At 32.6% G+C, this 12803-nt stretch overlaps 1 protein-coding gene across 1 annotated transcript; it reads right to left on the reverse strand.

The window, feature by feature from the left end:
* Positions 1–1684: 1684 nt before the first annotated feature.
* Positions 1685–6644, reverse strand: LOC109341126 (early nodulin-93-like). The gene is made up of 4 exons (XM_019578953.1): positions 6535–6644; positions 3622–3683; positions 3150–3225; positions 1685–1928 (listed from the first exon to the last, which is right to left on the reverse strand). The coding sequence occupies exons 1-4, from the start codon at positions 6620–6622 to the stop codon at positions 1834–1836; spliced, it is 321 nt and encodes a 106-aa protein (XP_019434498.1). The 5' UTR covers positions 6623–6644; the 3' UTR covers positions 1685–1833.
* Positions 6645–12803: the final 6159 nt, after the last annotated feature.

Consider the following 12803-nt stretch of genomic DNA (forward strand, 5'->3'; position numbering starts at 1 on the left):
TATAGATCAGCATTGTTAGAATCTATTAGAGAGTGTTGAATTAGGAGAAAGATTAGATCATGCTAAGGCTTTAAGTTTCACATTCATCTTGCGTGTTTCTTTGAGAATCTTTCTTGCATCTTTCTTGTGTTTTCTTGAAAGAAAAAGAGATAGTTTGTTTTGATTGCATATTTTCATAAACCTCATGCATGAACATTCATATTAGACTAGGACGTCTTGTGAGTTCTTGCTTAGGTTTTAGGCTTTGATTTTTATTGTAATATTCGAGTATTAAGTAATCATTCATAACTCAAAGCATTGTTATTCAAGGATTGGGAAAATTCTAGTTGCGGTTAGGTAAGGTGTTCTTCACACAAAGACTTGGAGGTCTTGGGATAAAGAGCGATACCTTGGCTGGGGCCGAATCGCGATAAGAAAGGTTTTCTTGGGAGGCGGTTTTGGGAAAGGTCAAACCAAGGGTGACGAAGTTCTTAAGGGAGCTTTCAAGTTTTGTATTTGGAAGCGTGTATGTAACGTACATTATGTTTATAGTGAAGAAGGAAAATCTCCCAAATCAGAGGGGGGACTGAATGTAGTTTTGCAGTGGACAGCAAAACGAACCAGGATAAAATCCCTGCGCAATCTTTTCTATCCTTTTCTCTTTTATATTTCAAGATCTTTTAATGCGTGTTTGGAGCTAATATTTTTCATACTTCTTCCTTGCTATGATCTTGTTAATCTTGCACAAAAGTATCTGTTGTATATATGTTTGTATGTTTGTTAATAACTTGCAAGTTGTTGTTCTGATCATTCTGGTTCTGTTACTGGTTAATCGATTATGAACAGTGCTTAATTGATTAACTAGGCATTTTTCGGCAAGTGTGTAAAAACCTAAAAAGTGGAACTTGAGCTCCGCCACACCTATTCAACCCCCCCTTCTAGGTGTATTCCGCCATTGATACCTAACACTTATTATCCAACATTCATCTCCTAGACGTGTGTCAACGGGTAGGAGTATAAAAGTTCAGTTCGATTCGATATTTAGTGCAATTTAGTGACCAAAACACAAAGACATGGTTCAATTCACACCGATTAACTATAAAGTTTTTGTTGAAACCAAACCGAACTGCTAATTAGTTGGTGAGCCTTCTCTTTCTCTTATATTTTCTCTCTTATTTTCTCTCTTTTCTTTCTATTCTTTTCTTTCTTTTCTAGTTCATGTACTGAACACCTGTTACGCTCAATTTATCACTTCCTCTTTCTTTTCTCTATTTTCCCTCTTTTCTTTCATGGTTCCCTTTTTCTTTGCTATATAGCCTATAGGTGTTGATAATCCTAAATTTTTAATTTTATCTTATATCCTAACCTTAAATACTAGCAATCCAAATGTAAAAATAAAAAAAATATTTTTTAATATGCGCTTTAGTTTTAACAGTTCCTAAATTTCCAAAACCATGAACCGGATCGAACTTAAATAGTTTCAAATAAAAAAACGTGAAATGCGTTTTGTGGTTTAGTTCAGTTCAACCAATTTCACCGTTTAAACCGAAACCACTTACACCTCTACCAATGAAGTAGATCTTGCACAATTAACATTATACTCATATGAGAGAATGTGTTGCCTGCCAACAATAACCTAGGATTAATTCGCTAACACTGGGCAACACAAATGATCATTTGTCTTCATATTTTTAATTTGTACATAGATTTGCTTTTATTGTAGAGATGTGAAACCCCATCATCAATATCTATTTATATTGTGTCTAATTGGATGGGTTCTTAACTATATAAGTACTACAATATAATACTCTAATGTAGTAAAATCAAACCCAAAGCACATATTATGAATTTAATTCAAGTTTCTAATTTGGAGGGTTGCTTGAATGAGTTCTTTCTTGCAGTGGCTAAAACAGTCTTGTCAGCGACTACAAAATATGATGCTACTGTCACTGCAATTAAATTACAGTTAGTGGCGGATCTTGAAGAAATGTTTAGAAGGGGCAAAAATATAAGATTAATTGAGTAACAAAAAATATAGATAATTGTTTAAAATTTTCAAAATAACATTTCAATTCTAAATAAGAATAATTAACAATTAAAGATGTTAAATAAAAATATACATTAATTTAAAGCGTTGCTCTTCGTTAAAGACTTCGACTCATCAATGATTAAATTAAAGATAAAATTTTCAACTATTTATTTTATAATATAAATCACCATGTTGTCTACAAGAAATTCATTTTATATTTTACTACATAGTTTTGTTTTAATTTGTTGTCTTCGTTGCTGAAAATGATTTTCCTCTAGTAGCTAAACCACAATAGTTAAGATTAGAGAATAACTTGATCAAACAAATAATATATATTTACTTTTCTCGTATCGTCAATGTTCAAATTAATTCAAAGATGGTTGAGAGTTTTTATTTTTTTCAAAAATGAATGGCTAACAACATCAAAAATAAAACGTTGAAATAAACATATCAAGTAATTCGCTTCTTACTCACATTGAAATTCATTTGGTAGAATTTTTTCACAAAAAATACATATGTTTTCAATGTTAAATGTTTTATAAAAATCCATAGAATCTTAAGACTTTTGCTGTAAATTTGACAAAGATAATATTTATTCTATAATATATTTTATAAGCATAAAATCATTATGAAATTAAACAAAGTAATAATATTATAAGAAATATCAACATTTACATATATAAAATAATTTTATCTATTATCTATAATTCTTAGAATAATTATACAATTTGCAGTTTAAAAAAGTATAAAAAACATTTAAAAAAATTTGAAGTAAAAAATTCAGGGGGGAGTTGCCCCCACTTGTCTCCAAGAAGATCCATCCCTGACTAACTACGGTTGTCAAGCCACAGGTAATTTAAAAAAAAAAGTAATTTAAAGCAATTATATGTAAATCTTGTACTTTACAAAAGCTAGAAAATATAGGATTTCATAAAGAAAAAATACATTTTTAGATTTTGTATAACTTCTGATCTTTAATAAAAAGTTTAACCAAATAAAAATAAATAATTTTTTTTACTATTATTATCATAAATAACTTTTTTAGATGAAAGATACTGTTATACATAACTTTCTACAAGAAACTAAATAAAGATGATAATAATTGTAATATCATAGTGGCAATAGGTAAAAATATGCAAACCTGTGGAAATTATGAGAGCTTGAGCAGTGTGATTTAGATTGGCTCGTGCCCAAGGAAGCACCCTCACACTAGCCATCTGCATATGAAGCATAATTTAATTCATCAACCATACATTCGTCTTGTTGTGTGATTAAGGTCTCACTATATTCTAACCTTTTATATTAGAAGAAAGGTTAATGATTAGATTCGTATAAGTGACACTTGTTGGGAAGGACAATCAAATACCTCAAAAGAGATTAGTTCCTTACTCATACGGTACGTGGATACTCATAATACCATAAAAACGATGGAGAAAATAATGTGGTAAAAGTTTTCACGACGGTGTATAAATTTTTATGATCACAATATATACATATTACATCCAAAATCATAATTATCTCATGTAAATACTAAATCTAAGCTTATGTGGGGAAGGGTTATTAAACAAATTTGAGTAAATGAAATACATTCAATAGGTTGAAGGAATACTTACAGTTGGAATGGCAGAAGCAATACTGGCAACTATAGCTGCCCTAGCTCCCGCTAACACACCCTCTATGATTACAACACAAAAATGAAAAGAGAGAAAGTAAATTAAAATAATTATTTTTAAATATTAGGAAAATTTCAAAACTGACCATCAAATACTACAATTTTGACACCTGATTTATGGTCACATGTTTGAGTAGTAAATGGATGGATTGAGATATTAATGGATGAATGCAAACTCATCCATTACTCTATATAAATTCGTTTAAATTATATTTTATATTATTCAACTGATTCATATCCAAATTTAATGGATGAATTTAAATTCATCCATAATTCATTTTTCACGAATTTGGATAGATGAATATCTCATTCATTTGTTTTTTCAATTAAAACTAAATACACTTTTGAAGATAATAATTCTTTTAAAAATCACTATTTCAATAAATCATTCTATAAAATCACATTTTGAAAAAGTATTTTTATTTTTTTTAGAAAGTGATTTTTTTAACTTTAAAAAATAATTTTTGCAATATTATACAAGTATGTGACGATTAAGATTTCTATGGGTATAGTATTTATAAGATATTCACATATGTTATATACTTAAGAACAAAATTTTAATATTAACTACATCTATATTCTTATAATTAATCTCAATTTGATAAAAAAAATTAAAGTGAGTGTGAGAAACACTACAAGAAAGTGAGAGTTGAGGTTGAGATAATCAATGAAATTGAAAAATAAATATCCCTATTTTTTGAATGTTTGTTTTTTGGTTGGATTAGATATTCATTCAAATGAATATATTCATGGAAATTCGTTGAAAATGATATATGGATTGAAATCCACTCATCACTAAAGATATTCATTTGAATATATCTATTTAAATTCATTAGCTCTAATAAATGGATTTATATGAACTTGATTTTCTTAGATTTGGATGGATGGTGGATAATATCTATCCAAATCCAAAAAAATTAAATTCATTCAAACCCAAGAAAATTAAATGAACACATTAGAGATATTGGATTTAAATGAATATCATCCAATAATGGATGGATTTAAATCCATCCATAAATATCCAATGAATAAATATCAATGAATATATTCATTTGGATGAATATTCAATCCATCCATAAAAAACAAACATTAAATATGATGTTATTTGCTTTTCAATTTCATTGATAATCTAAACTCTCACTTTCTTATGACTCTTACTTTGAATTTTTATTAAATTGAGATCATTATTAGACATGTAGATGTAGCTAATATTAAATTTTTATCATTTTGTATATAAATATTTGTTAAAAACTTTACATATAGAAACTTAAATATTGCATGCTTGTAGGATATTGTAAAAAAAAATTAAAGTTCAAAAAATCACTTTAAAAAAAATAAAAAAATTTGTAAAAAAATTATTTTATTGAAATAGTGATTTTTAAAAGAATTATTATAATCAAAACTGTTTTTAGTTTTAATTAAAAAATCAAATGGACTGATATCTATCAAAAATCCATGAAAATAGAGTCATAGATAGTTTGAATGGATTAAAATAATCCATTAAGTTTGGATATAGATGGATTGAATAATTTAAAATATGATTTAAATGGATTGGTGGATGACTTTGCATCTATCCGCTAGGATCCAAATTCAAATCCTTTCAAATGAGTCATTTGCCACCCAAACACACAAGTTATATTAACATGCTCTGAGTTTTAGTGAAATTACATTACGCACTTCTCATTTTTTCTAGATCTACATAAATCATTGTTATACGTACATTATACTGATTAACCCTACAAGGGAGATGATTACAATATTCTAAACAAAAAGAAAAGTTCAAATGTTTTATTGTTTCTTAGTAATGACATTTTAATATAAGAATAGACAATTCCAACATATTTACAATATTATCAGATTTTTATATAAAATGTAATTTTTTATCTGATCTCCGGTTATCTACCATATCTTTAGTCATCTTCAATAAGTCAAATAATGATAACAAAATGATGATGCATGCAAGGTTGATTCATTTAAATTATATTTGGATCTAGCTTTATATCATTAGTAACAATTAATTTAAATGTTTGAAATAATATAAAGTAAATTGAGATTGACCATGAGTTTGAGTTTCTGAATACTTACGATTGGTAATTTATTTTACAAACAAATATATATTCTAATGACAATGGTCATAGGGAAGATATCACAATGATCAATGTATCTTCATTATTTATAGTTCGTTATAAAATATATTAATAATTTTAAGGAACTATTGTTTAAATACACACAAAAAAAGTATTTTCATATCAAATTTTATATGAAATTTAACTAATGAACATTTTATCCTAACTAATTTATAATTAATTAATAATTAAGAATAAATTATACCAACAATCCTTGGAATTTAACTTAATTATACTAATCACTCCTTAAATTTTAGCTTAATTATATTTATCGCTTATTTGAGTTTAACTTAATTACACTTATCATCTCTTTTTGTTTAAAATAATACACTCCTCCTCCAGTAGAGATGGGCCAGTCCTGGATAGATGCTGCAAGTGTGAAAGCCCAAGGCCACGATGATAAGGGGTCCATTATAAAATTAATTAAATATTTTTTCTTTTCTTTTATTAATATGGTTATTTTTATAAATAAATCATATAATGAGTTTAGTAAATTTCATAGTTCCACTTTAAATTTATTCAGTAAACATGATAATAAAGAGAAGATAATTAAAATTTTAAGACTGGTCAAGATTTGAAATTTATAAATAGATATTTTTTCAACCTTTAGCGTTAAGTGTGGTAACAATTTCTCTAATCCCCATGAAAAATTATCTATAATTAGAGTGTTCGTGTAATTTAGTTAAGAGAGAAATAAGTTTAGTAAAAAAAGTTAAAGAAAAGGTTACCATGAGAACAAATCTTGGCTAAGGCCAATTTTTGATCTAGTGAAACCAAGCTTGACCTTTCAAGAGCAGCAACGTTTCTCTTTGACATCTTCAATTAATTAATAGTTTTCATAAACAATGTACAAATTGATTTTCGTAAACAATGCAGTTGTTGGAATATTTATAGAATTGTGAGAAAGTCGATCAAATTAACTCTGACGGGAGTTTGAAGGTTTCATCTCAATTCCAACGTCTTGAGACCCCTGTTTTCACTTCAGTTTTTATATGTTTGGTTGATTCTTTTGCTATGTTACCAATATACCCCTAATTGCTAATGTTTTATATTAATAAAATCTGTTTTCTATGGGTTTCTACCTTGTAGATAAGATTAGTTTAATGTGACTCATGCATGATCTATTACTTAAGAAAATTAAATAACATTATTTGGTGGTCAAAAAATAATAGTACATTCATGATATTATCTTTAATAACAAAGTTATCTTTTAGATTTCATACAGAATACACTAGATATAAAATATATTGATATAATATAATGAATCTATTATAAATTTCACAAAATAATAAAGAAAACGTGAGGGAAAGTATTTTAAAACAAAATTTTGTTAAAAGGTTATTATAGTTTAATTGTGGCCTCATAGTGATTGTGAGTATGTTAAATAATAAGTTTATGGTGTATAACTATATCTTATAGAAAAGGAAAATTCCATAATTTATTAATTTATTTATTCTTTGTCATGTGCCTTTTTGTGTAACACGTTGGTTTCATAAGATTAAAAAGGCTATTTTATCATTTTCCAAAGAATCCAATGATTTAGTCCTAAGATTACTCAAAACCATGTCCACATCGATCACTCCATGACATCATCTACAAAACAGAATAACATCAATAATTAGTTTTTTATTAACAGTGTATTTGGGATAGACTATTTCCCATAAAAATGATAAGTATTGTAACACTCTACCCTTGAATCCTATTTAATTGAGCAAAACCTCTTCACAAATTTATCCATCATACAGCGTAGTTGAGTCTTTTTCCACAATACTTCCATAATCTGTGTGTTTTGATTCATAACACCAAAATTCTATTTGTTAACTAATTAAAAAAAAAGCTCATTTTTCTAATAAAAACAAATTTCAAACAATCAAAGTAAGATAAATGTTTTAAGTTGTTAAGAGTAGATAAAATGTTTTGCAATAATATATGAAGACAAAATAAATATTTTGTAAATGTTAACTTCTTCAAATTTGTTCTTCAGTATGGTGGTGAGTGGATAAGTTGGGCTACTATTCGGGCAAGAAGTCTTTATGAATATGCCTGAACTGAACTTGGAGACATCGATGGGGTACCTGAAAAGGGACTTTGAGATTCCAGTCTGTATGTGAATGAGGTGAGAGGTTAGATAATAGAATGCAATAGTGAGAGTTCAAGACAGAGAACAATGATACTTCCTTATGGGGTGACTCCCCTATTTATAGTGGAAAGATGCCTGAAATATTCCCTAACAGATTATGTTGGCATGACAGACCGTTTAGGCTTGTCGGCCTGCCTTGGACAAGAAGGGGTCTGCTTTTATCAATGTCAAGCAGGCCTGACAAGGCCGTACTCTACGTATAGTTGACTTATAGCATGTAGTAGGTTCAGTAGTCATATTCTAGGCATGTCCTTGCCGTATAGTAGGAAGTTAGGTGAGAAATGTAGGTGGCATGCGACATGTGGCAGATGTCTGTGTTATAGGCAACATGGCAGTCCTGTATTGGTGGGGTGACAGGTGGGTGGCAGAGGTGTGGTACAAAACTGGTCCTTAGGTTTGTGTCTCGTCAATGACTTACTTCTCTGGATTGTCCAGCTGACCAGATCATATCATAAGGTCTTGCGGGATGTCTGACCTTTGTTCGACTTTGAGAGGCTTAGCTTGGGCAAGGTGAGTATCGTTTGGCCAAGATGGAATAGTTGCCTCCACTCTATTAGTATGGTCAGAAATCAGGCGTGCTAGTAGGCTTGAATGTTTCTAGTTGTGGATCTAGTTAAGGTTTGGGTGGTCAAGGAAGGGAATGAAACATGTATGTCAAATCCAGAAATTTGTTGGCCTTCCGCGATATTTAATGTTCTGGGCTTCTCATGCGAGGTCATCATGAGGGTCTCCGATCTTGGGGCACATGGTTGGTTTGGAGTACTTTGAATGTTGTACCGTCTGTAGAATGGGGGCGCATTAATGGCATGTGGTCTGGCCAAACGTCTTTTCGGCGTGTCAGCAGTCATTTGGCTTTGATTCCCAGGTCGCTGTTAAATCCTACTTGAGTGTTTTTTAGATGGCCAAGAGGGATTTCAGCCAGCATCTTGGCCTCCTATCGCACGGATCTGTGTGTCCATAGTTGGATGAGCATTCAAGTGTTTTTTGATGGTCAAGATGTGTGCATGGGGTTGGACCGTGAGGAAGGCCCTCTCATCCATTCCTATAAATAGGAAGGTCTTCTCCTTCATTTATCCACCTTTCACTTCATTCAAGAGTTGTGGTGTTGCTAGAATCCATCTACTCCCGCACACATTCGAGCCTTTTTCTTCAAATTTCTATGTGACTTTCTTCTTCCCTTCTACGCATTATGATGGTGTTCTTTTCTAGGGAAGAGTCTAGTGATAGTATCGAGGTCTTGTCCATACCTCCACCTTCCCTCTCTGCTTTGTCTTCTCGACACCGTTGACAATGAAGGTTCACCTCTATTCTGGGCAGAGGTTGGGTTGTTGGCTAATAGGGACCTTCACTAGAGGGATGAGCGGGTCTGTCTTGACCCGATGATGGAGAATAGGGATCCTCAGAGATCCTATATGTACGAGGTGTATTCCCAAAAAAATTGGTCTTCGTTTTCATTTGGATGGATGGTCCACTGTTGTCCTAAGTCACCTCCAAGTCAGGGGGTTTATCTAGGCATTCACCATCTTCTGCCAAGTCAGGAGCTTCCCTTGCACTGTCCATCTATTCTTTTGGATGTTTCAGGTCACTTAGAATTGTAGATGGAAAAATGGGCAAAGCCCACTAGACCACCCGCATAGCCTAGAAATTTTGTCAATTTGCACGTTTAGCCCAGCATGTTTTCCCGCCATGCATTTCTATTGGCAACATGATTGGCCCACATGCATGATGCAAGAGAAAAAATAAGAAATAATTCAAATAAATCATGATATGATGTGATTTAATGCCTAAAAAAACTATGATGTGATATGATTTGTTTAATTTCATATAAAATATCAAAACATTCTCTTTAACTACTTTCTTTAATTTTTATTTTATTATATGAGTTTTTTAATTTTTTATTATTTACCAATGCCCGCGGGTCATCTACATGTCCGTTAGCTCGTTTTAAAATGGGTAGGCCATGCAATTTTTGTCTGTTAAAACAATATGGGCATGCTCGCGCCGACATAAATTTTGCGGGCAAATGCAAAACCGGTTGCGAAAGATGTTTTACCATCTCTACTCATAGCATCAATCATGATGAAGAGAAAGACGATCGTCCAGGATGGACATGCCTCCAGTCAAAGAATGGGCGAGCTCTGTTCACTCCCTTTAAATCCTTCGTTAAACATTGGAAGAAGGGGTTCTTGAGTGGAAGTGTTAGAAACGATAAGTGGTGGATGTACACTCCGGCCGGGGAATGGTGATTCCCCTTTGCTTGGAGTGGAGCCAATCTTCACAGACATCACCAATCATGCGACTTCAAGGAGACCAAACTCACTACTAAATAATTGGCGATGGTTGATGAGATCAAGAAATGGAAAGAGATAGGTGTTGTGTTGCCATGCTCTTCCTTGTATGAGGGGATACGACCTTTGTCGTGATCGTGGGCATGTGTCTTCCATGTTACTTCTTTTACTTGTTTTAATTTAAATATTGTTGCCCAATTTTCTGATGTGTTTTGATTTGATTTTGGCAACCGAGATGAGCAGATCTAAGAACCTCCATTGGATGTTGAGCGATGTGACCATGAAGGCCGAGGATGGGACTCCGACCCTGAAGAATCCAAGAAGGGGCTCCCCAGCATCCTCGTCTTGTCAAATGAGCAAGACACCTTCCTCTTCTTATCATGCTTACAGACTTCCTCTTCCACCTCTTCCTTCTAAAAACCAATGTGAGGTTGCTCTTCCTCCAATCATGGTCGCTCCTGCCAACATCCTCGCTTCCCTTCCTCATGCTCCACCAACAGCTGAACGTCATAGGCAAGGGAATGGGAAGTCTTCCAAATCTCGTTCTTCCAGCCGACCCTTTTCCAAGTACGGGGTTCCCCACATGGTGGACCATAACCTACTCACCTTAGGGATAATGGAGGTGCTAGATGGGGTTTCCCTATGAGATCTATTGAAGCATATACGAATATCATCCATGTTGTCTACCTATATGGCGAAGTATTTTGAGGCTGAAGGGGTCTTGGTTGATTGGGATGACAATGTTGCGGTGAAAGCCCTTCAAGACCAACATGCTGCAGGGTAAGTGAGATGCTCATGATGTTGAGTTGAAGCAGTTTGGAAACCCAAGTATTGGCAGTCAGAGGGAAAGTGTTTGGTCTCTATCTACGATATGATGATGCCAAAAGAGTCTTCGTTGCCGCCCAAAAGGTACTACAGGTGATGACTGCCCAAGTTGAGGATATGGAATGGGAGAACAGTCGGCTGGCCAATAAAATGAAGGCATCCTAGAGTAGAGGCACGAAGGTTGAAAACTGTGTGGTACACAGTTCGGGAGAGATTGCCACACTTTAAGGGGAACTTCATGTTGTGAAAGCATGGGTGGAAGTTCTAGAAGGTGAAAAGATGGCTATGGCCGGAGAGAAGGAGGCCTTGGAGGCTCATAAGGCTGACTTGATTGCCTTTGTTAGGGTGGCAACGAAAGCCTCATGGGACAATGCCAAGGGGCAGGACCGTCTAGTACACCCGGTTAAGGACCTGTCCTATATGAATATTAGCGACTATGTTGAGGAGGGTGAGCTCTTCTTGTTGGAACACAAGGGATCTAAACTTCACCTAGAGGGAGGTGAATAGGTGGTTCAGTATACGATTACTGTTGTTCGATTAACAAAAAGATTCTACAATTTTATTCATTGTTTAATCGATTAACTTATGCTTTAATCGATTTACAGCTTTTGCATATAATCAATTAATGTTGAACTTAATCAATTAACGAGTTCTTGTTTCTTGAAAATAGTTTTCTTTAATCGCCAAGATTACCAAGATTCAAAAAAACTTTCATGTACTCTTACATATGATAACACACATTAATGCATAGAACATATATGCACGTAACACAAAATGATAAGAATGCCAAGTTAAGTAAATCAAACAATGCGAAAACGTAAAGAGTTAAGGGATAAGAAGAATGATACAATAACTTTTATCCTGGTTCGTTTACTTTTCCACATGCAAACTACATCCAATCCTCCCATTCTTCACTATGAAAATCAATGTTTTACAAACACACTTCCATCATGACAATTTTGGACTTCAAGCTTTTAATGGTTTACCTTCATCCACTTTAGATGGCTCCTCACCACTTCTGATGGATGGCACAACCACTTCTAGCTTTCCTACCAAGACTATTATATTGTGAACCTAGCTTCTAATGGCACCTAGCCACTTCTAACCAGGGTTTTCCCAACCTTTTCTCTTATACTTGGTGATATCACACACCTAAGAGAAATGTTGATACTAATGTCTAAATGTATACAAAACGAGTAATTGTACCTCAATGTGATGAATATACACCCTTCTAGAATCTAAGAACTTTTCTACAAGTCTCACAAAATCAAAATATAAAATGTGAGATGCAAGGTTTCTTTGTAAAAGATTTCACAATGCAATTCTTGAAATCTTCTCTAGAGACTCATGATGTTTTTTCTTTTCTCTCTTTTCTCTCCCTTTCTAAAGCACCACATAAATTTGTTTTTTGATGTGAAAGTGTAAGAAACAATTTGATTTTCGAAATATGATTCTCAATCTATGATCCAAATGGGAAAATTTGGTTTAATATACAGTTCAATTTTCTAGTATATTTAATTAATTAACAATTTCTTGAATTGATTAACGAATTTTTAAAAATCAAAATTTCAGAAACCACAACTACCATTAATCGATTAACCCTTAACTTAATCGATTAACGAGTTCCCAATTTTTCATAGCTTAATCGATTAACTAAACCTTAATCGATTAAGGGTTTTCTGTAAAAAAAGATATTTTCATATGATATGAATCTCCTACATGATTTGTAAAAGTATGATGCATG

Source organism: Lupinus angustifolius, unplaced genomic scaffold, assembly GCF_001865875.1.
Source record: "Lupinus angustifolius cultivar Tanjil unplaced genomic scaffold, LupAngTanjil_v1.0 Scaffold_371, whole genome shotgun sequence".
Taxonomy (NCBI): Eukaryota; Viridiplantae; Streptophyta; class Magnoliopsida; order Fabales; family Fabaceae; genus Lupinus; species Lupinus angustifolius.